The 25,362-nt window shown below is 39.9% G+C and overlaps 1 protein-coding gene and 1 long non-coding RNA gene across 2 annotated transcripts; one reads left to right on the top strand and one right to left on the bottom strand.

Moving 5' to 3' along the window:
- Positions 1-855: 855 nt before the first annotated feature.
- On the top strand, positions 856-20,074 carry LOC147331507 (uncharacterized). Its single transcript, XR_015129195.1, has 7 exons — positions 856-915; positions 3,340-3,413; positions 7,154-7,293; positions 7,752-7,829; positions 9,104-9,172; positions 12,622-12,667; positions 18,955-20,074. It is a non-coding gene; the product is annotated as an uncharacterized LOC147331507 (long non-coding RNA).
- LOC147331506 (inhibin beta B chain-like) lies at positions 19,763-25,073 on the bottom strand. The gene is made up of 2 exons (XM_086293892.1): positions 23,877-25,073; positions 19,763-23,034 (listed from the first exon to the last, which is right to left on the bottom strand). The coding sequence occupies exons 1-2, from the start codon at positions 24,217-24,219 to the stop codon at positions 22,253-22,255; spliced, it is 1,125 nt and encodes a 374-aa protein (XP_086150018.1). The 5' UTR covers positions 24,220-25,073; the 3' UTR covers positions 19,763-22,252.
- Positions 25,074-25,362: the final 289 nt, after the last annotated feature.

Below are 25,362 nucleotides of genomic sequence, written 5' to 3'. Positions count from 1 at the left end.
ACCGACCCCAACAAGTTCCCAAATTTGGCTGAAAAAGAAATGTGTATGGGACAGGGATTAAAATTACAGATGCCTGCCTTCAAAGCTCATATAGAGCTTACATCAACAGATGGATTAGAAACAATGTTGGTACTGTGGTGTAGGTACAGAAGAAGCTTTCAGCTATGGCATTTCAGTTCAGGTGACTACTGAGAGCTGTAAATACGATGCTGCTTCACTGATCAGGTTGTTTTCTTGAAACCTGACGTTAGTCTGTTAAAGTCTTTCACTGTCCTTAATCAATAGATACAGTTTGGTGGATCATAATTACATGCGTGACTGAGATATTTAGGTTTACTTGATCATCTATTATTGTGTAATATATTTATATCTACATATATCTATACCTATCTATATATCTTTATATATATGAATGAGAATATGCACATAGCATGAAGCATGAAGTGCAAACACTACTAAATTAATTACATCATAAAGTACATCTTTATTGTAATGTGTGTTGAAGGTTAAAGAAAGTGCTGTATGTGTGCAGAGTTAAGGAGCATCTTGAATGAAGCCGTTTAAGTATTTAAGCTCACTGGAGGAAACAGAGAAGCATGCATGTTAGCCAAGTGAGAGGGAGAGAAAGCATCTGTCACTAAGACCCAAGGCATTACCCCGTGCTGCAAAATCCACCAAATCTTTTACAGGATTTCGTTTTCCATTGCAGATGGTCCTTTGCACATGTTTTATTCCCATTGGCCCGGGGTCCCGGGCTGACAGTACTGCAGCTATGCAGGTAGTGCATATAAGGGTGCACTGTGTCTGCACCAGGCCCTTGCACACTGGAGAGGGGGAAACTGGAGAAGAAGGACTGCAGGGGATAAGCAACATGAGAGGAGGAACAGTATGCCTTCAGTCACTGCAGTGGAAGAGGTAAGTGCTGCACAGAGGTCTTGCAGTGTTTATCAAGAGATCTAATGGCTGGTGAATTTAGTGTAGTGGTTTTTACAATGCATATTAACAACAGGGACCACGTTTGCCGTCAAATCTGCAGCATTTATTACTGCATAGATTAAATAGCAACAGTAGTTCCACTGGAGTGCAGAAAAATGCCATTGTTCTCTGTTTTACAACATTTCTTTAATGCATTTGTTCAGCTGATTTGTCAATTCCAAATATATATATATGATCAGTTTTTATTAAACAGAGACCAATCAATTAGTCAGTTTATCCGAAACATCAGTGCAAATATTTTACATGCATGAATACTAATAAAACCATGTTTAAATGGGCTTATTTAAGTACAGTGAATACAGTTAGAGTTTTGCATTGATTAAATATCATCTTGTTGTCTAGAAAGGGATGAATCTTAAACCAAGTGTTTTGACATGCATAGATTATTATTATTATTGTTAGACTAGTATACCTGTTAAACCCCTCTGTAGCTCCTTCTAGACAATTCATCACAAATGATCACAGAAATGTATGAAGTCAACATGGGAAATAAATATATAAATATATAAATCAAATAAAATTATGAATTGATTAAAAGTATAATAGACTGTAAACAAGTATAAACTATGTAGAAGTCAGCATCATCAGGAGTCTGTTGTAAATATGCAAACACAAAGAAGACCATGCCAGGTGGGTAGAAGAGAAAAGAAAGACTAAACACATGCTTGCACATGAACACGAGCTTTTAGCCAACAAGGCTCAGGTTAGACACGTTGGCTGACAAACATCCTCAGTCAGCCAGTTACTCCCAGAGTAAGGCTGGGATCACCTCTGGGACAGTGGGAGGACAAGTTTATGTTACAGTCCAGCTTGTGCACGGTGCGAGCTGGAGATCGGCATCAGAGTTTGGAATCAGATTTTTATTTCAGGTATAAATGATCTAAAGTTAATAATCAGGAAACGCCTCCCCAGGTATGGTTTTACAAAGAAGCCAATGCAACAGCCAAAGTCTCTTTGACTGCAGCTGCAAGGCCAGTGTGTGTGTGTGTGTGTGTGTGTGTGTGTGTGTGTGTGTGTGTGTGTGTGTTTGTCATAAAAGATACAGCAGAGTATTCGAGATGTATTAGTTATTTAAACTAAATGATAAATTTGTTTTCTGCAATTTAGCCAAATCTTCCCAATTTGTATCACCTATATTATTTAGGTTTTGTTGTTTTTTGTTAGAATTGCATAAAAAAATAATATGCTGAAGATTTCTGTTTTAATTTTGGTTTGGTTTTCTTTTATCTGAGGTCTACAGTGTTTTGCTACTGCCTATATCTCTATCTACCTAATCTATCTAACAGTAGATTTTAATATACAACAAAGGGAACTCTGCTTACAGAGTAATGAATACATAATATAGCAGATCAAGTAAGAACATGAAGTCATGGAGGCGTGGATGATAAACATTTTACAGCACTGGCTGATAGTCATTAGCTAACTAGTCATTAGACACTAACGCAAAGTACCTGTTTAAATGCATTTTCAATAAACTGAAAAACAATTTAAACAAATTCAATGAAGACATTTTATTATTTGCGTTATTTGAATTATTTGTGGTATTTTTGTGTTTAATTACTAAAACTTCAAAAGTTTAATAACTTTATTTTTACTTTACTCTGATTTTGATAAAGGTTGCAAATGAAAAACTGATATTAAATAGATAAAACAAGGACAGCACATCAGTATATGAATATGCAGTTTATATATATTATAATAAACAGTTCTTTTCTTTCTTGCTATGTGAAGTATATTTCTTCATATAAATGTTGTTACTAAATAATATGAATCTAAATAACAGTAAATGAAAACAATTTAAATTTAAATTATTTCACTGTTCAAATGTAGATTAATTAAATGAAACTAAATCATTTTGTAAACAGTGATAATGATGAAGTGTGAAATGTTTTCATTTTTTCCCTTTATGAGACATTTCACTTTGAAAACGAAGACTTTTTCTCTTATTTGACTGACGGTCACCAGAGGGCAGCATTATAAAAGATGAAAACAGGGCAAACCAAAACACCGGGAAACACCAAGAATGTCCTATACACACCATTTACACTTGCAAATCTATAAAAATATGGAGGGTGATATCATTTAGTAGGATAAGGTATAACTTGTGTACATATGCTCCCTATATTCCTAATATTTTTAATTTGTGCATAAAACACACTGTATGCTTTTATCACTTATCTTAAGTGACCCAATGGATGATTACATTCCCCCCTTACCTCAATGAATGAGATGACAAAGAGAACTTCAGATATGCTGCTTAACCCACAATTTTGTGAAATTACTAAAAATATTTACAGCCGTTGTGTCGCATGTTCAGTCAAATGTTGAACTGTTATGTTTCAGTGTTGCAGATCTACAAGTTCCACCAGTTATGAATCAGGAGAGGAAATCTGATGACACTTTATGTTGTGGGATGGGTATGTATGGATTCAAATGTCACATAAAAAACTTCCATCTATTGATTTTTTTTCTGCAAATCCAGTTCAGTCCCACACAGACCCATGCAGAAAAAACCCAGCCAGATACTCGTTTGGAGTTCAGGACTTTCTTGCTGTGAGGTAACAGTACTAACCACCACACCACTGTGCTGCTCCACATAAAGATTTGTAATGAACTTTTCATTTTTCCAAGGTCTATCAACTAAATCAGCCTGTGACAGACTTCTCTACCCCGTCTTTCACCATATGAGAGCTGTTATAAGCTCCAACGCCCCTGATTTGGATAGGTAGAAGAAAATGGGTGGATGGATATGAGCATGGGTAGATGCTTGGATGTAGCAGCTAAGTGAAAGGATAATATCCACATTTAGCATGAGTAGCTGCATCTGTGTTTTCAATGTAATCAGTTAAAGAAGATCAAAGAAAGGAGCCTGCTTTGCTCTTGTATTACATTTTGTGTCTTTCAGTTTAAAACGTACTGACCTAATTTACCCAAGTAAATGGCTTTGTTTTTAATATTTCACCAACAAACTGCGCCATTTACTTATTTACTTATCTTTAAGCTGTGACGATACACACCTGAGAAGCTTGTGTACAAGAACTTGATTGGATGGATTCTGTTTAGTTGTATCTGACAGAATTAGGTCTCCACAGGAAACTGAGTGTGGTAAGACCTGAGTGTGGGTTAAGGTGAAACAGTGAGGACTGTGACATTAATTCCCTGAGCTGTGCTGATGCAAGTTCCTGCTGGATCACAGACTACTTAAATACAGCAGCCCCTGTCCTCATTGAAACACTTTCTCACAACCCACCTGCTTTACAGAATCGTAGAAGATTCTTAATCTGAAGATGTATTTGAAAAGTTTCATTCAGAATCTGAAAAAGGTGGGATTTTTTTTCTCCACAATTACGTTTTCCCACATATTTTTCATTCGTTGTGTTTAGAATAAAACAGTGATGAGTTTGGCTCCCTCTGATGGCTGTATCAAAAACTCATTGTGGAAGACCACCACACACAGCTCAAGCTCCGGCTGAAAATGACACAAAGTCAATCATTTCTCCGACTTTGCTGTTTTCCCAGTTTCTCAAGTTGAGTTTTTATACAGTTGTCTCTGCCCATGAAAAATGTTCTTAATAAAGTAAGAGCATTTATGTATTTTCCAACAGCAACACTCTTTGGGGGATCCTGTGGTCACAGTTTGACCTCTTACTGATGTTCTTTTCTTGTTATTATAAACTAAACAGTAGTGGTTGTACATGGAATAAACACTAGGATACTTAAAACATGATCAATCAGTATGTTTACACTAACAATGGATCATGAAAACAATGGATCAGGAACACTGTAGGGGTAGTGTCTCGAGACACCCACAGTGAATAATCATTCAACTCTACAGTTCTCCTCAGGTCTGTAGAAATTAATGGTGCCTTTCTCACAGTGTTTTTGCTTTCTGTCACACAACATTTACTTTCATTCACTTGTACAGCTCTCATTTCAGCCATGGTAGGCAGATTTCCTCAAAAACTAAGTACCATAAACCTAATTATGACTAAATAGCCAAATCTGGAGCGAGACAGGATGACCTGGACTCCTGGAGGACATCACTGCTGTGAATGGTTATTACATTATCTGAGTTAATAGTCAACCAGTCATCCAAGTGAGACAGGACAGGACTAGGCAGAGGTGTGCTCATAAAGTACACATTATATATATATATGTATATATAAAAGACTTTTACACTTCCCACTGGCCACATACTGTATATATACTGAAATTGTAAACATTTTCTTTACTCTTTCACAATTTTCATTGCCGTTTTCCTAATCAGAACTTTTGTCTGCATTTACTTCACTGTTTCCTTTAGGTGGTCATGTGCATCAGCCTAGTCCACAGCTGATCCATTTAGCTGCAGCAGAGCTGTTCCAATCTAGAATCAGCAAAGTGAAATGTAAAGTGAAAGCTTGACTTACACTTTAAAGACACACTGAGATATGACTCTAAACGAATGCTAAAGCTGATCATTGCCTTGATTCACTTTAAAATGAGCTGTTGTCATCATTTCAACTAAAGGTGATGCATCAATATTAGTGTATCAGTGTTTTAATTGCTGTTTTCCGCTGTCCCCAGAGGCCAAACTAGGAGTTGCAGGTTAAATGATCCGTTTGTAGTGGAATCAAAAGTTTAAAACAGGGGTCTCAAACGCGCGGCCCGAGGGCCACTTGCGGCCCACATCACCCCTACTTGTGGCCCGTATATTTACGTGTCAAAAACTAATGTGTACACTTATATCTGCATTTTTATTTTGTTTAATACAAAGAAAATTATAGCAGAAGTGCTGCCACGTGTTCGGCCAGAAAGAGAGTACCAGTTTGTTTAATTTGCAGTTCAATGAAAGGCTTCAGTTAGTTAAGAGTGAGAAAAAAAATTGCTTTCACATTTGCAGTTTTGTCTTGTTATACAATATTTGAAATGTGAAAAAACAAACAAAACACTACATTTCTGGAAATATTTGTGGGTGTTTTCTTGTTTGTTTGTTTGTTTGTTGTTGTTGTTGTTGTTGTTGTTTGTACTACTTGAACACTAAAGTGGCCCACAGCTCATTTTAGTTAAAGACCCCTGGTTTAAAAAATGAAATGCACCAACAATTTGTAGAGGTTCCACAGCAATTCAGGAGACTGGGCATGTTAGTAGGACTTGATACACTGCAGTATAATTTGGTAAAGTTATCTGTATATTTGGTAGATGTTTGAAATTTGGGATTAATCTAATTATCATTATATTCATGGTGTGTTTTGCTGTCAAGTCACATAAAGCAGGTATTTCAGTCTATTCTGGAGAAGGCACATTATGGTCCAGGTTTTATGTTCAAACATGTTATTGTTCTCTTGTCACCTTTTTTTGTCAAAAATCTTAAAAGAAAAGATTAGTGGCAGAAATATTGTTTATTCTTGTGCCAATGAGTTGTCAGCAACTGAATGTACCTGCCGAGAAAGAGATGTTCCATTTGGTGAGGAGCCAAAATAAATGTTTGTTCATTGATCCAATTTAAGCCAGAGGGCCACATTAGTTTCACTAGCTATTAACACTGTCACCTAACTTTGTAGAATGTGCAAAAAATGGTTGCTGACCGAATTTATTCTCTGAGAAGGATCTGCTTTTCCGTTACATTCATTTCCAGGAGGTTGATCTTCTGTTCTAAACCAAAGTCTTATAGTTCCGGTGTTGAATGCCCAAAGGTAGACCGGCAGCACTTACACAAACCATGAGGAACAGCTGACAAGTTTCATATTTTGGCTTTGGTCAAAGACATTTGGTCTTCACCAGAGCACTGTTGTTGACCTGTATTTAGTTACTCCCAAAGGGGCTGCTGGGTGTTACCAACTGGCTTGCTCATTAGGGCTTATTCCAGGTACACTTACCTGAGATCTGCTGTGCCCACATTCAAATGACTCAGACACACGATAGAGAAAATATTGGCATGAGATTGGGAAGAACTGAGGGAAGCCATTTGGCTTGTAACTATTTGTGATGTAAATAAGTTCCCCTGGCAGTATTCAGACCACATTTGTGGCGGTCCATAGCAGAAATGGGCAAAGATGTTTGAGATGCATCAGGAATGTCATTCCTCAGCTGCAGTATCTCAAACTCTTCTTTCTGTCTGGGTTGAGGGGCAAGTCTGTAATGCATGTTTACGACTTTCTCATTTTGGTTGTTGCAGTGTCTCAAACTAGTCTGGGAAACTGTTGATGGCTGTCTCTGGAACCATTTTCCAAGGTTCTACCTGTACCCCCACATCCCGTGTACATGTTGACAAGAAAGGTGCTTCCAAAAGTCTCAAGCAAGAAATGTTCAAGCAAGGTATGTGAAAGAATATATTTATGTTGAAGGTTGTGTGTCAGTCATGTCATTTGAAGTGTTAGTTACTATGTTACAAAGAGTTTGCATACACTGCAAAATGCGTAAGTGGTCAGCACGGCCAAGATTCATAGCTATTCAGCTGAAGAGACAACAGACACAAACAAGGGCACCCAACATCCATGACCTTTTTTCTTGTTGACAATGACATTCTTGTTTACTAAACTGTAAACAGCCCATATGTCAGGACCACTTTCAGCACTTGTCATGTTTTTCACATTTGTGTTTGAGGTAGTATTTGAGCCTAGGTCTTGACACATTTTTATGCATCATCATTAAATTGTCTCTAAGTGGCTTTCATGTGTGGCTGAGGAAACACATGAGTACATCTGTTACTTTTTATCCACATATCTGTACAGTGTTTGTTTGTATCAATGCATCTCATGTTATTTCAACTTTAGATGATGCCAAAGATGGTCGACAACGTGGTGCTGTCTTGATGTTGGGTGGTCTTTGTGGTCAAAAATGTAAGCTGTCAGGTAAGTGTCTTTAGGAAGTATAGACATGTTTCTTGTTGATAGGTACAAAGAATAGCACTGATATCACTGATAGACATTTATAATGTGCCCATTTAAATATGTTTAGACAAGAAATTTTGGCACACACACTGATTTGCTTCAGGCTTAGCGCCTATTATCCTTCTATTGTAGCTGGAGAGAAGGCTTATAGAGACCTTTCTGGCAAGGGAAAAAAGCAGTGTTCTGGTGAACTCCTGCATCTTTTGTCTTAGGCCTAGGTTTTTAGTGCCCCCAAAATCACATCAGCCTCTATGTCACACTGACATCTTGCTGCATTCTGCTCTAAAAAACCATTTGCACCATGCAAACTGGACAGTAAACATCCCAAGTGTTTGCAAGGCATCAGCGCTTCTGATTTACCTCTTTGATTAAGGAAATGTTACTTCTCCGATAGTGCATTTGTTTTTTTTTACCAACAAGCAAAGGCTTGTATTGCAGACACTGCTGCCTAATCGCTCATAAAACTAAAGTTAACTAGAAAAATCCTACTTTGGCATGCCCAGACACATTACAGTGATATGCTCATTACATTGTCAGAAGTCAGACATCTAGAAGTAACCTTGTGTGTGTTTTCCACCCTATAATTAACAAAAAATAAATGCTAACATTTGAAACGAGGACTGAAATAGCTGTGTCCTTTGGGTAGTTGTGCAATTCCGTGGAATATGGTTCAGGTGCTGGGTGTCTTTCCTTAATAGTGTACTGGATTTCCTTTACAGCAGAGACTCGGCAACATTTTTCTAAAGAAGATGCATAAAATGTTTCCCATCCAGTGTTCTTCTGTGGTCCCAGCTGTGTTTGGCATCAGGGTAGAACTTAATCACAACATTACAAGGAGCGTTTTTAAGGAATGCCTTGAATAGCTGTAGATTTAGCTCCCATCTTCATTGCCAGTACTGCTTACTGACGCATACAAACAAACAACAAGTCTAGTGCCCTCTCCTGACCAAACTTTAAATAACACTTATAGCAGATAGTATTCCCTCCAGTCATATCTGTTCTTCTAATTGGTGCCAATTTTAGAACATTGCAAAGCGAGAGGTTGCACTTATTTCTGATTCCAGGTATAATATTTTTATTAATCTGCTCCCTCAAAGATTTGAAAGAGAATACCTCATAAATATTAATTCTTAATAATTAATTAATTGAATTTGTGTAAAATGTAGCTCTAAATAAAGGCTTTGTTGTGTGTAATAAGTCAGACCTCTTCTCCTGTTATTGTTTTGTTTGTGCAGAGTTCAGTACGTTGGACTTTTTGACTCTTGGCGGAAACGTGACAGAGGGAAGAGCACGATCACAGCAAAGTAGGGGTTGACTTAATTGGATTTCTGTAGTATATCTGAATGAATGACCCTCAGACTCATCACTTAAACAACGCCACCAAGAGTGAAAGTTTGTGTCTGATGTTGACTTTTGCAAACAGTGGAACTATGCCAGCGAAAAAACTTCCAGTTAATTTGTTGGAACTTTTAAATGATCACACATTTTATATGAAATTTTAAAAATGTTTTGGAATAATTTGGTATTTAAGAAATCAATTTAAGATTTGTTAATCTTAAATTAGTAGTTTTCTTCTTTAGGTTACTAGTAGCAACAAAATTAAGATTGTGCCATTTCTGCAACCCATTTTAATACAAAAACAACACATTTTGCATTTTTTTATTTTGAAGTTCTGTGACCCTTTTTTGTGGTCTTTCGGGAGGCCTGTAGTCTATGACGTTATCACACTGTGTGCTCATTATGCCTCATTATCTGACAGATTTTCTACTTTTGTTAGGACATACTTGGACGAAATGCACTCCAAAAATGGTTCTTGGCCTTCCTAATCATGAAGCAATAATCATGAGTAAAATATATCTGAAATATATCAAATTGAAGGTCTATTTATTTACATAACTAATCATTGAGGAAAATATGCCTGATGTAAACTGAATGTATATCAACCAAGTAAATTTCTTTTATACAGTTCTAATAAATAGGGATGGGTATCGTTTAAGTTTTATCCGATACCGGTGCCAAACCGGTACTTTTGAAACGGTGCCGGTGCTCAAACCGGTGCCTAAAGAATGGAGAACACAAAATTGGTCCAAAAACCTCTCATGTTCAGCTGTTTTTTTGTAAAAAGATAACAATGTTAGCCTTTTCTGCAGCTATGGGGCATATATGGTATCACTCTTGGCTGGAAGCAGTGCTTAAACAATGGAAAAAACACAAACTTTGTCCAAAAACCTCTCATGTTTAACTGTTTTCCACTTTTTCTTTGGTCATTTTAGCCTTTTTGGCCAGGGTGAAGGGAGTATCTGCCATCAAACAAGAAGACAGCCGCATGTAGCTATGATGATGTTTGCTAGTTCACCTTACATGCATTAATTTAATAACGTGGTTAGCCTACTCAACGTAAATTGCACCCGAACAACATTAAGCTACTCACGCAGAGTAGATGATGCTGCGGCCATCATCATCATTTCTGCTACACTGGCAGGGCTAGGGGCCAGAACTCTCCTCTTCGGGTTCTTGGGGGATGTTGCTAACTCCGGGTCTGATAACAGGCACCACACCCGCAGTAGATGTGCCCGGTGTGAGGTCTCGCAGCAAGCTATCAAATACGGCGCATTTTTCGGCTTTTAAAAAAACCTCTATGCGTCGCCAGGTGTTTCATCACATTCGAGGTGTTACCTCCTTTGACAGTATCACAGTATCAGCTTAAAGCACTTGTTGCTGCTGAGTTTGCATATTTTGCTGTGAAGTACAGCCAGACTTTTGACCGCTTCGCCTTGGGCGTTTTTAATCTGTAGCTCTGCTCTAAAAGAACGTACGTACCTGGACCCGCCTACTATCCTCGGAAACGTAAAATGATTGGCTAGAATCTAAAGTGTATCACAGCTCAGGAAAAAAAAAGCACCGAAATGTGCCCTGCTTTTCGGTCTGGTTACTACCGTTTATGTCAGAACCGATACCGGTACCCATCCCTACTAATAAATGTAACATTTTACGTTGTACTTATGAAACAAAATTATGTTTAAATTTACATGTAATTAAAATACTTAAGTTAGCATTTTCAGGTATAAATATTTTGAGTCTATCCCATAGTCCCTTCATCCCAGCTCTTGCCCTGTAACAGCTGGGGTAGGCTCCAGCTCACCAGTACCCGTCTGAAAGCAACCCTGATAGGCAGTTAAGATAATGAAATGTAGCGAGTCTGTATTGCTGCATTGTTATGTGTCATATGGAGTGGTGCAAATAAGACAGCTGATGCATGATGTAGGCTAACTTAAATGTTTATATAAAATTTCAGGTGGATCTCTTCTGCACTCTAACCTCTAATGACTTTTAGAAAAGATAATCCAGTGTGTGACCCATTACTTTCTCTAAGTTAGTATGACCCCGCTAAAAAGAAGAAGAAAAACAAAAAACAGTGACGTTCCAAACACACCGAAATACTAAATTGGTCCAAGACTTTTGAACAGCTACAGTCTTTTTATGTGACCTATTAATGTGACAGCATTTCTGCTTCTTTTTATCTATTATAAATGGGATGGCATGATCGATTAAATGATCTTTAATTTTTTAATTTAATTTATTCACAGAAAACTTTTGTCGAATGACCTCTTTGACTGTGCCCAACAAGTCAAAGTAATGTAACACACTGATGTAACACATAGAGATAAAAGAGGTAACTAGGCCTGATGTAATGGGATCATCCTGTGGATTTAGGAGTTATTTGAGTGCTCTGTACATTGTACTTGTACATTGAAGTACACAGGCAACACAGAAGACACAGGCCCATCTAAAATGACTATCAAGATATAACTTCAGTTGAATGCAAAAAAACAGATTTACAAAACAGATTTGACAAGTAATAAGATGTTTTTGTACTCTGTCCTTTTACAGCTTGTATACCCATTGGACATGTTAATGCGAACTTTTATGTTTAAGTCAAGTTTTGATATTGCTGTTTAATAAGTATCAGCAATTACCAAGACATGTACGTACATGTACAAAAGAATGAAATACCTGAAATAATAAATTGCACTATTAGTCAGCCGGCCAGTGTCATATTGCAAAATTAAATCTGACCTCTTTAAAGATTTGATTTGACAAGTCAGGTCAAATAAATCAGACACTTTCCTTCAAGAATCTTAGAATGGACAGTAAAACAGTGTGTCAAAGCATAGTTAGTATATGGTGCGATCATTACTGTGAGTAGATGTCTGAGTGTTGTTTACTGTTTGCCTGAAAGTCTGCTGGGAGAAAGGACAGTGTGTGGGAGAGTTTCTTACCGTCTTGTCCTGTCATGACACTGCGGGGGGTGGGGGGAACAAGTCTGACGGACACCTTAAACCTCCCTAGAGGATTTTCGGGATTGTGAGTGGAGTAAAGGATTAGGGACTTAGTGGCAAACAGCAAACAGTGGGTCTGTGGGTCAGCGTGTCAGTGTATCAGTGAGTCAGTAGGCTTTTGCTTTTCCCAGAGTAGGTCAAATCTTTGTTTTCCATGAGCAGTGCTAATGCAGCCACTTCCTGGTGTTAGAGAGTACTCACCTGCTCACCTCACATGTTAACATCAAACTGTCCTCATGGTTATCCTCTAAAACCATCACACGTGCAGCCACAGACTAAGGCGTTATCTATGTTCTTCTTCAAACACAGGCAAGAGGCCTCTTTTCTTGTTACAGGAAAGAAGAGCTCTCTGCTTGCAAAGTGCATTTTTTTTACCATCTATCCATCCATTCTCTTCCACCTATCCTTTACAGGGTCGCGTGGGCGCTGGAGCTTATCCCAGCTACCATAGGGCGAGAGGTGGGTACACCCTGGACCGGTCGCCAGTCTGTCGCAGGGCCAACACTTAGAGACAGACAACCATCAGATTCACACCCACATTCACACGTATGGGCAATTTAGAATGACCAATTAACCTAACCCCACTAACTGCATATCTTTGCAAGTGTCATCCTTAGTCCTTTAATTTTAAACTTCAAGACTGTGAAAAAAACTAAACAAAAAGTTTTCTGCAATTCAAACCAGGCTCATAAAATTCAGACAACACCTGCAGAAACCAGTATCTAATTCTCAACATCTCATTAAAGTGTTATGCTAGGGTTGGTCTTCATGTTGATATTTTCTTTGAAATGTAGCATGCAACTAAACATTGTGCAGACCAAGCACACCCTCTCATTGCAACGCCTTGCTTTGATGCCTTTCCCACCAAGACAATACATCTCGCCTCTCTCTAAACACTGCTATTAAATGCTTAAAGAAGACATTACAGAGGTGAGGGCATTAATCCAACTTCTAAATACCTCAGATTCCTGACTAATCATGCATTGATGGGATGGGCCGAAACAAGTCCAATCTATGTAGGCCCCGCACTTAAGCCACGGGACTTCAGCTCTTTTGCAGTGCATCACATGACACCCCCTAGAGCAGGGGTGGGCAATCTCAGTCCACGAGGGCCGGTGTCCTGCAGGTTTTAGATCTCACCCTGGGTCAACACACCTGAATCACATGATTAGTTCGTTACCAGGCCTCTGGAGAACTTCAGGACATGTTGAGGAGCTAATTTAGCCATTTAAATCAGCTGTGTTGGTTTGAGGACACATCTAAAACCTGCAGGGACACCGGCCCTCGTGGACTGAGATTGCCCACCCCTGCCCTAGAGGTCCGGGGGGTGTTATATGGTGTTATATATCTGCATGAACGGGACTTCCAGTCTTAGCCAGATGGTTGTACTACTGTGGAAATCTATGGTGTCAATTTACTGCTGCCCATCCATATTACAGTTTTTCTTGATTGCTTTCACCTGCCTAAGGAAACTGGGATCCACTCAGTTTTTATCATCACTATCTCATCAGAGCAGAAGACACCTTTTGGAAAAGTGTTAACCTTTTCTCAATGGATTGACACAGATGTCATTCAAGCAGTCCAACCCCCACTGTTTTAGCTATGGTAACCAAACAGAAAGCACACATTTATTTATTTCAGTCCAACTCATTGCAAGAAGCCAAATTTGACACATGTGGAAAGATAACACATGTGGAAAGATAACACATGTGGAAAGATAACACATGTGGAAAGATAACACGGAGGCTATGTAATGGGCTACATTGACAAGCAATGGTGCACTGATTTGCACTGAGTGCTGTGTTTTGTATTTTGCTGTCCATTGTGTAATGACTGACTGGAAGAGCTCATACACGTGTTTGCAAGCTATTTTATTTGGAGGCAACATTTCCTTTTGTTTCATATTTCAAATGTTTTGGCACGGTTAGAGCCTTATGCAAACAAAACATGCCACTTTGACAATGAAAGCCTCTGTTTAGGTCTGTGTGTTAACTGTTTGGAAAATGTGGAGTTTGCTGTCATGCAGCAGTCAAGTCAATCAAGAAAAACTGTACATCATACGTCTTACTTCTAAAAAATGTTTTAGTGGCTAATGCCGATTGGTTTTTATTGCAAAATTTAGCAGGTGACACAATAGTTGCTTACTTCATTGAGAGCTGTACGATTTTTCTTCTTCAGTTCATTAGCCATCAGATATTTAAATGTGCACCTCGAAGGTGGTGGCACCTGACTAGTGTGCATCGTATCAGGTAGTCTGCACTGCAGCTCACGTTGACTATAAGCAATTAGCTTCTGTTGCGCTACTTACTTTTGCTTTGTTGACGATCAGGATTTTAAGTACCATGTAGTACTAACATTAATTTCACACAATATTTATCAGTTTATTTTAGTTCACTGTCCATCGCTGACTCGAGGCAGTAATAGTTAATAGAATCTCATTTAAATTTGCATCTATTCACAAATTTAACTGTTTACTGTAATGTGATACAAAACCTGTTCGGGACAAATGCACCCCACACCCTACGCTATACTTCTTATCTGTGTTCCTTTATGTTCTCATTCACCTGCAAAAATCTTATCTCTCACACACATTGTAGTTCAAACTCCTGAACTGTCAAAATGTGCATACTTTATACACTAAGGATTGAAAGAAAACTATAACAGAGTCTGTGCAGAAAAATAAGCCGGTCTAATAAAGGTCTTACGCAGGAGATAGATGAGACTGCATCAAAAGCATTGCGACACCAACATGGTATACCTAGCATTAAATATAGATGGAACAGCATCACATGAAGGTAACATGGACTTGGGCTTTGTGATACAAAACACAATAATTAGTCTGTTTGGTTTTCCCCTCGTTTTTTGCTAATGTTTCTTTCACAGAGACCAACAACTCAGTTTAGCCAGGAATTCTTTGATCTTCTGTTAATACAGATGAAAGCGACCTTTTAGTCCAGTAACAGAAATTTAAATAAACAACCGCTATCATCTAACACGATTTTAGTGCCAGGTTACACGCAGACACTGATTATAGTCCATTTTGGATGGTGTAACATCAGCATCACTGTTGATTGTACAGGGGGAGTTGGCAGATTTTGGCAGGAAAGCATATCATGGTACAAGTCATGGAGTCTGATAATTGATCTTTTGGACATTTGCTCTGTGGTGGTTACAAAACATGAAAAATGTTTATTATTTATAATCTTTTAATGTTCTTGATATAAAAACTGTGCTTATAAATTGTTACAGCGCAGCTGTACTGGGCTGTGACTGTGATTTTATTCCACTGGATTGATAATGTAAAAATCAGGATGCAGATTCTTTCCATTATTGCTCTTTTTGAAATTTAAATATAGATCATTTAATATTTTTAAATATTATTTCTACTGAGATGTGTAAGATTTAGATTCAGATCTATCCCAGTTGCTAATGTATGATGTGAAAATGACAGCATGCCAGGAGAAAAAGACAACTGTTTACACAGCAAACACAGACAGTCCATAAAGCCACTTTTACTGTTTGAATGAGTAAACACACCCTTTGCCTCTTAGACAGTACAAATGTGGTTACACTGCAGGTGACTTGTTTCTCAACTGGGAATTTTATAACCTTGTTTTTACATACAAAACAACCCTGTTAATTAATAATGATGAATTTCTTGATCAAAACATATTTTTCTACTTGAATCTGAAAAGCAACGCTTACCAATGCGTTACATTTGTCCAATGAGAAAAAAAGAAGGTTACTATTTACAGTGATGTGCAAAAGTCTTGAGCCACACCTCTTTTCTTCATATTTTACTAGGAAAATGGGAAATATGTTCAGAGATTATTGAAACACATGCAAACATACATGGAAATACAGTATATAAGGAAAGAACAGAAAGAACAGAGTGTGTAATCTTCTAACACGCCTGAAAGTCAATATTTGTGATGATCACCTTTGTTCTTCAATACAGCCTGAACTCTTTTAGGCAGCTTTCTTGTAATTTCTTTAAGTAGTCTTCGGGAAGGTTTCTCCAGGTTTCTTGAAGGAAGCTCTTCTTCACTTCTTCTGCCTTTTGTTCTGTTTCCACACTGCTTCAGTAATTTTGAGGTCCTGGCTCTGGAGAAGCCAATTCAGTTCAATTCAATTCAATTTTATTTATATAGTGCCAAATCATAACAACAGTCGCCTCAAGACGCTTTATATTGTACAGTAGAAAGATACACCGACTGATAGTGTCTCACTATGTGTTTTTGTATTTAGGTATGCTTTTACTATGTTAGCAGCATGTTTGTGGGCACTGTCATGCTGAACAACAAAGCCACTGCCAATCCGACACTTTCCAGATGGAATTGCATTGCAGATCAAAATCTGACTATAGTTGTCTGTGTTAAATAATTCTGTTCAATTTTATTTATATAGTGCCAAATCACGGCAACAGTTTCCTCAAGGTGCTTTGTAGTGTAAGGTAAAGGCCCTACAATAATACAGAGAAAAGAGAGAAAAGCCCAACAATCATATGCCCTCACCCAACCACCCACCCTCTATGAGCAGGCACTTTGGCGATAGTGAGAGGGACAAACTCCTTTTTAACAGGAGGAAAGCAATAGCAGAACCAGGCTCGGTGAGAACCACCAGGTGACTAGTTGGGGGTAAGGGGAGGAAGACAGGACTAAAGACATGTTGTGATAGAGAGAGATTAATAATAGTTAATGATTAAATGCAGAGTGCGGGAAAAAGGTGAGTGAAGATGAAACACTCAGTGCATCGTGGGGAGCCCCCAGCAGCCTAGGCCTATTGCAGCAGAACCAAGGGAGGAATGTTCACAAGATCCCCAACACCACTGACTGAAATGCAGCCCCAAACCACGGCAGCACCTCCACCACATCTTATAGATGGGTATAGACACTTGCTGTTGTACCTCTCTCCTGACCTGAACCAAAAAGTTAAAATTAATCATGGACTGAACCTTATAAAGCGCTTGTCTACTCTCCCGGAGCAGTCACAGGCTTTATACATCGTGCCACCCTCCTGGGAAGAGCTGAGTGGAGCCCCAAAGGAGAGGTCACCCCGCAGCTACGGAGCAGAGGCCAGAGGGGGTTGCAGTGGCGTGCCCGCGGGCTCTGCCGGCAGCCAGCTGTGGCAGAGAGGACCGAGCTTCAGGCCCAGAGGCCAGAGGCCTGGGGGCATCCCACCCCCCGGAAGGAGCCCAGCCAGGCCACAGGCGCCAGGCCCCGCCAATCGGCCACCAGGAGTGAGCTGGTACATACATGAGCGCCCAGCCCCAGACGACAAGGAACACCAACACACCAACGTCTGAGGGCATCAGCCACCGGCAGGGAGTGTGGTGAGGGGAGATAGGCCTCCGTACTTTAGAGTGCCTGAGATGTACCCAGAGAGGTTGAGTCTAAGACCCAACCTGACTTAAAGACACAGACGAACAGGCGCACGCGGACACAGACGTGCATTCCTACCCCATATACACAACCAAATACTTGGCACTCACCCAACGTGTAGACAGACACAAATAGACACTGCACAGACAGTCGCACTCCCCAAACATACTCTATATCCCAGGTCCAGGTACCCCCGCCCTCAGAGGGGCAAGCTGCACCTAGACCCAGGAGATGTAATCCTTCTCTCTGGGGTGGAGGCAACCGGACCACCTCCTTATCTGCAGTAGCAGGGAGGCCCCGCATCCCAGACCCCAGTCTGACGGCCAGCACCTCCTCCCAGCCCCCCAGCCCTGACGGCTAACAGAACTGGGGTGAGTGAAGACCTCAAACCTCCCTACGCCCGCTCATATGTAGTGTTGCTGTGTGCTGTTCTAAAGTGCATTTAAAACTCAGGAGAGCATGGTACTAGCTTCCTCTCAGAGAGCAGCACGGCTCTTCCCGAAAACCCTTAGTGTCTAAATGCATTTAAAATTGAGGGTAGGGCACCGACCATCCTCTGGATGCTGTAAAACGTGCCCACCCCCAAGGCCCTATATGTATGTGTTATGTGAGAGTGTGAGTAATGTGGATGTCTAGGTTGCAGAATAAAATTGAGGCACAGGCGGCCAGAAGGGGACAGAGGGGGAGTGCCTCCCCTGCATCCTGGTGACATACCTGCACCCCAAGCCCTGCGTGTGTGGGTGGGTGTGGTAGAGCGGGAATAGGGAGGCAGCTGAGGATGGGGAGGGAAGAAAGGGAGGGGCAAGCGGCCCCTCCCTGGGGCCAGCTCCCCCGCTGACCCCAGTAGGCACCCCCACACTCTGGAACCCACCAGGGCAAGGGGGCCCAGGCCCATCCGGACCGGGGCCCGCAGCAGCAGCACCACCCAGCCCCACAGAGTCCGGGGCAGCCCACCCGACTCCACCCCAGAGAAAACTGCACCCACCCCATCATCCAATCATCTCCCAAACTACACAAGACAATAGACACCCAGGTTGAGACCATTTCTGATGAGGCTTTGGTGATTATTAGATTAAAGGGCCAGATGCATCTCTCAGGTTCTGTTTCAGGTTTTTGCTGGATTCTTTCCCGTCTTTGTTAACATGATATTCAGAAACTGATCATCTGCTGTGGATGCCTTTTTTTTTTAAGTTTGCCACTTATTGTTTTGTCTTTGATTTGTTCAGTTTCATCAGATTTATTTTAAGAACACACTACATACCATGCTGAGATATGCCAAGGTTTGATCTAACAGGTCTTTGGGAATCAGCTTGTTGGTGCAAAAATACTCTTTTTAAGTCTGTTTTATCTTTGTTATTTTTATAGATTCAACTAAAGCAATGGGAGGAAAGATGGGCTCAAGGTGTCACGGCTGCCGAGGCGAGCCGTGTGGAGTTAGAAGAAGGACCCAAGATGCAGGCAGTGGATGAGATGCCGGTGAGTTTATTTACACAGTGGTGAGAAGGCAAAACAGGCAAGAGGGAAGACAAAACTAAAGACCTGAACTGGGAAAGCTAAATGACAAACCTGAGATGAAACAAAAAAGGGAAGAGAGGCAGAGAGACGAGCAGGACACCGAGGAACACAGACTGACGCGGAGTTACACAGACGAACCAGCAACAGGCAGGAGAACACACAGGGCTTAAATACACACACCAGTAATCAGGGGATGAGAGACAGGAGGGCAACACAGCTGGGAGGAATCTGGGCTGACGGGACAGGGGAAACGTAAACTGATCACACTCACATACGACACGGACCTTCACAATAAAACAGGAAACTCAGATACATGGAACCAGACAAGACATTGAACTAAACAGACAGATTCACAAACAGATGGGGAGACACCATAGACAGACAGATACAGACGCAGACTCAGAGGCAGATCGAAAATAACACAGAACTTAAACAATCATCATCTAGAAAATGATAACAAACTAAAAGCGCTGGGTCACCGACCCAGGACCATGACACAAGGCTGTTGCACAGTACTGTACTTACATTTTGCTGCTACAGTTGGCTTAATTTACCTAATAACCAGTACTGCTTTTGCTGTACACTGCAGTGTGTTGTGGCTTATATTATTGACACATACAATAAAATGCCATTTATACAATAAAATACAATGAAGCAATTTAGTCTGTTTAAAATATAGATTTATTTATTAATTAAAAATAGAATCATGACATTTTATCACACACTGACTTTTCTGAATTGTATTTGCTCTTACAAATTTTTCATTTACATAAAACAAAATAATATGATACAAAAATAACAACGATTACAAATTTCAATTGAAACAGAATTCAAATTCTTGCATTCTGTGAATGCTCCAAAAGTACACACACACACACACACACACACACACACACACACACACACACACACACACACACACACACTTTTAAAAACAACTAGAACTTTGAAAATTGACATTTTCTTTCTGTAGGCCCGCTTTTAGGTATTTCAGGTAATGCCAACCTGATGCATTAAGTGCAGTAATAGAACTGTCAGCACACTCTAAAATACAGTAGGGTGATAAAGTGCTTAATAAGATATGTTGCAATGGCACTTCAATGTCACATTGAGTCTTGGACAAGAAGTGCCTACAATATCAATCATAATATTAAAATACAACAGTTTTATAATTATTTCACACAGGTGTAAAGTAAATTGCTTTAATACAAGAGCAGCACATAGAGGCAAGAGAGAGAGAGGTGAAAATAGTTTATCAAATATCAGCACAAAATTAAAATAAAAGGGTTTTTATGGTCTTTGGTAAAAAATTCCCCCATGCACTGTTTCAGTTGTTTCCTTTGCATTATGGCTGTAAAATCCAAGTCCGTAAGACATATAGTATATCAATACAGCCAAGATGAACACAGTGTTAATACAGGTAGAAGTAAAGAAACCCTGGGTATCATCTCTAAAAATAAAAATGTGATGTATTGATAGACATTAATTTATTAACACTCTTCCAGGTTCAAAGTTGGGGAAACTAAAAAAAAAATCTATTGCTGAGCTCCTTTGCTTTCTCGTTGTTGTACTGCTGTTTTCATTTTTCCCTTCCTTGAGTAGATCTCAGTTTGCACCGTTTCCCACCAAATTTAAACTGTGAAGTGATTTTAGTATGGAAATCGGTAAACATTTGCTTTACTTGGTAATGTTCCGATAGACATTCTGCTATACAGTTAAAACTATACAGCTATGCAAAGATTGTGAAATTATGAAGCGTAAATTATGCTACTGGGACACGTGTACGATGTTTCCAGCATATGAAAGAAACAAGACTGGCTCCACCTGGAAAGCATGAAATTTTGCAATCTTTAGACTTTGAGAGCTAAAAATGCCAGCGTGCAGCAGCACATGCTCACTGACCTATCTACCCTCCAAACCTTCACCTGACACTGAAGCAATAGCTAAATGTTTGCTCACATTGCTGAGAATAACCTTGCATTCATATGCTGTTTGAGCCACAGTTGCCCAAATGATAAGCCAGGTTGTGTAAATAATACAGTGGAGATGCTGATTAAACATATTCCAGCTACATGCAGCATGGGGTACCCTTTGACAGAAATCAGTCCAGATTTCTTGCATTGTAACAACAACTTGTTCCCCTCGCAGCCTCACAATGTGATCAAAGTATTTGTGGAATGTAAATGTATTTGCTTTAATGTCATCAGAAGTTAAAGAAAAAGGCACGCTTTAAAAGTTTTTCATTGCTTTGAAAGCATTTCTGTAAAACAGCAGCATTTAGGTGGATGAAGATTTACAATGAAAGAAATAGTTACGTAAAAATGAAAGTATAGAATATATATATATTTTTTTTACATTTGGACACTGATTATAACACAAAACAGACTATAAAACATACAATGAATTAGGAAAAAAATGTAGTGCATCTTTGAACTTCATCCCGGCAGCATGTGAAAAGTAAAAGTTGTAAGGTACAAACGACAAAAGTGAAAATTAATTAATGCAAGACTTTATGGGTTTATATACGTTTGAAAATGGAACCTGATATCATTACTGTACATTTGTATTCACTGTACTTTTTTGCATTGAAATCTAAACTTTATTATTGAGTCTTTCATATTTTAGTGCTGCTCTTTGATTTTTGTCTCTGACGTATAAAAGAATAAATGTATCTGCATCCAGACTTAGCGTATTTGCTCACCTCTAGGCACTGAAATGCATTTGAGATTCTTTAAATACTGACTACAAGAGTTTAGAAATAAATTAAAAGTTACTACAAGCAGTAAACTGTATCAATACCTATTTCTTTAGAACATAATACTTATATACTCATAATATTCTTTTTTGTGCCCATAATTTTCTTAATGTAAACCTAGAGTGTTAATTCATACGTTTATGCAAAAATACACACAACACACCTATTGAGTAACTGCTATAAAACAAACGTGTTTGTATTTGTAAAGATAGTCTAGTAACATCCTCTGTCGATAATTTAAAAGTCTTTTGGGTGGGCATTTCTCATTTTAAAGTACTCTGTGTAAAAGTTGTTTGTCCAAAGTTGGTCAAATTTGTGTTTCTTTAAGTCAACTTGTCTACAATACACTCAAGAAAATAATTAATTATACCACTAATAGTAATACTCAATTTTTTATGTGCATCCACAGGTCTCCACTATCATGTCAGGGACATCTGTTTTGACAATGCTGTGCTGAGAGTTGAAGTAAACCATTGAGAGTGGTCGACGCTCTGTGGGAACGCAACATGAGGCTGTAGCTGTGTTAATACCATTGACTTTGAGTTGGCTGAAGACAGTGGCATGGAATGAGGATGCTATACCTGGGGAACCGGACAGATGTTGGGGGCAATGTCCCATGCAGTAGTTCATATGGTAGCCTTCAGGCGCAATGATCCACTCATCCCACTGGATGTCTTTAAACTTGATGTAGAAGTCTCTCTTGCAGCAGACTGTTACATCGTCACCGCAACGCACTGAGCGCTTCCTGAGCAAATGCTTGGAGTGGTCATCACGGAGACGCACCTGAGCCACCAGGAAGGGCTGGTAGGGGGTTTCAGCAGAGCCATCTAGGGAGCAAAGGTTCTGTCCGTCTTCTTCGCAGGTGACCTCCAGCTGCAGCCGATGTTGGCCCCCGTCCAAGAAGGTTTGCAGGGTGTGGGTGACAGAGAAAGTGTGCCAGTTACTCTCCTTGACGTGCAACATCTTTTCCATCACCAAGGTCCGATTAGAGCCTGAGATGTCACCATCTACGGAGAGGAAAACCTGGGCAAGGAGACGAGAGTTCCGTTGTGGGTCCTCAGAGGCACGGGCATAGATCCACAAAGAGGACTGGAGGACCTGGATACTTTGGCCACGTTCCTGCAGAAACTGAAAGGTAAGGCTAACGCTTGCCTTGTCACTGCTCTTTGCATCATCTATGAAACAATGACAATTAAGAAAAACACACAATGTTAATATTTGGAAAAACTTCATAGCTCATCACCTTTCTTACCCTTATAAAATTAATGGAAGTAACAATCCTCTTTCACTGTTTTAAGCATTTTACCTTATGGTTAACTTTTCCTACAATACAGCACAAGGGATATTGTATTTAAATGTTTAGGCAGATTACATGTATATTTGATTTTAAATATAAAGACCCAAATGCAAGTCCTGGAGCAAGCAGCCATCTTCAGACTTCTTCAAATTTAAATGCACCGTTGCATTTTATGTTGTGAATATGTATAACAGATTTTGGAGACCCCAGCAACAGAAACCTGAGAGAAGGCTTTTAGTCATTTGCACTCCTCTTTGCAGAAGCTGTCTATGCACTTCATACAGATTTTTATTTACATATTCATTCTTGTCCTCTTTGTCTGCCACCCAACTCCAAATCAGAATCCTATCACCACAACCTGCACGAAATTACGTAAATTCACTTTTTATTACTTTCCCGTGTAAATCTTGTTAAAAGTGCAACAATGTAACACTGAAAGATAGATTCCTTTTAAAGCTTGCTTACCACCAGTTCATGTATTTCCACTTTAAAAGGCAATAAAATATGTAGTTTGCCCAAGGGGAGCAAACCTTTTTGCACATAAGTAACGATAGATACTTGGATCCTTAATATTACAATATAATAGTTCAGGGAACCCTAGCCTTATGTTAATATCTTACGCAGGAAAAGAGACCTTATTAATCACAACGCGCTCTCCTGTAGCGTTATTATGCCATGCGAAAACAGCTTTATAGCATAGAAAGTGGATACAAGACTTACTTATATCTGCAAAGCTCACTATTTCATAGGCTTGATCTCTGGTTGGTATATTGTTTTCTAGTTCAAGGGTACCATCCTGTCTGACGCGCCCCGAGTGAAGTTTGCGCAGGGCCGTGAGGAGCGCGACCCGGGGCACGGTGTGAGTGATGTTTGGTTTCTCTTTCAGGTGCAGTTTGTCCAAAAGTTGCTGCTTGGCGAATTCTATCATCATCCTTTCCTCTGCGTCCTTATCCATCGCTGACAACCTGCAAGACGCGCAGCCCGGGGAGCCACTGACCCAGAGACCCTTAAACAGCAACGGTGCCACCAGGAGGAACGCTGAGAGTGACAAAGACATGGCCATCTTCGATCTTGAAGTAAATAACTGCGTATTTGTACTCGGACTGAGGTAACTAATAAACGTCCAGACTTCTAAACTGGAAAACCAATAAAAAAAAAATCTTCAAATCCTTCCCCTTCTGAGTTGTTCTTTGCGAAAGAAAGTCTCCCGAACGTCAGAGGTCCTTGTTGGTAGCTCGTGAAGAGAGGAGCTGAGTGATGTTTCACCCTCCTGATGGTAAAGATATCTGGGGTAATCCACCAAAACTGGTGACACGTTGGAAGGATGCACCAATGAGCGCATCGGGAAGCTTGGAAATTACTGGCAAAACACCTCTGTCCTCTCTCACAACACACGCACGGGCACACGCAACACACACGCACGCAACACGCGTTCACATGTAGGTTACTGTCTCACAGTCGCTGCATACAGGTGCTACATGATATCACACGCTGCTTTAGATTAATTACTACGCAAGTCCATGGCTGGTTTGGACACATATCGGGAAAGCCCGATAAGGTCTTGAGTTTATCACAACAGGTATTTTCTGTGCCACGTTTCTCCACTTCAGTGCCACTGATACGTAACCTGCCAACGCTCTTGTCGATCAAAGTTGAAATTCTCTGCCCTTTAACCTACTTACAGAATATTCGTGTCCCACAGACACCAAGCAATTGAATCCGTGGGCTTTAGCTTAACCTGACCGAAAACACTCGAGGATATGAGGCGGAGAGTTTAACGCGGTATTTGAAACACGTTCCGTCATGTTTCCTGCAAGGTGTCATAATGTGGTGCAGTAAAACGATGCCTCGTGTGTGTATGTGTGTGCGTGTGTGTGTGTGTGTGTGTTTGAAGGAGAGAAAGAGAAAGCTGGGAAAAGGCGAATCCTGCCTTCATGTCGGTACATGATTTGTCTGTCTGGGTTCTCGCAAAAGTGCTGAGCCAGCTTGACATAGCCTACTAAAGATAACGCTGCCAATAAGCCGGACAGTGTATGCACTTAAATAGGCAAAAATACGTTAAAGTGACCCTCTTTTCATCATGTCGGGGTCCAGGTCCAGTGTGAGCAGGAAAAACAATGACTTCCACAATCATTTAACACATAAACTACATGCATATGCACATGGAAATAATAATTGTGAAACAGATTATCCTAAAGCGGTCACG

This window comes from Aulonocara sp. 'chitande type north' Nkhata Bay, linkage group LG5 (genome assembly GCF_057382095.1).
Source record: "Aulonocara sp. 'chitande type north' Nkhata Bay isolate Kocher_YH1m ecotype deep benthic linkage group LG5, A_spYH_male_GT1.1, whole genome shotgun sequence".
NCBI classification, from domain to species: Eukaryota; Metazoa; Chordata; class Actinopteri; order Cichliformes; family Cichlidae; genus Aulonocara; species Aulonocara sp. 'chitande type north' Nkhata Bay.
The sequence above is the reverse complement of the archived record's forward strand: the minus strand, read 5'-3'. Positions and strand labels throughout refer to the sequence as shown.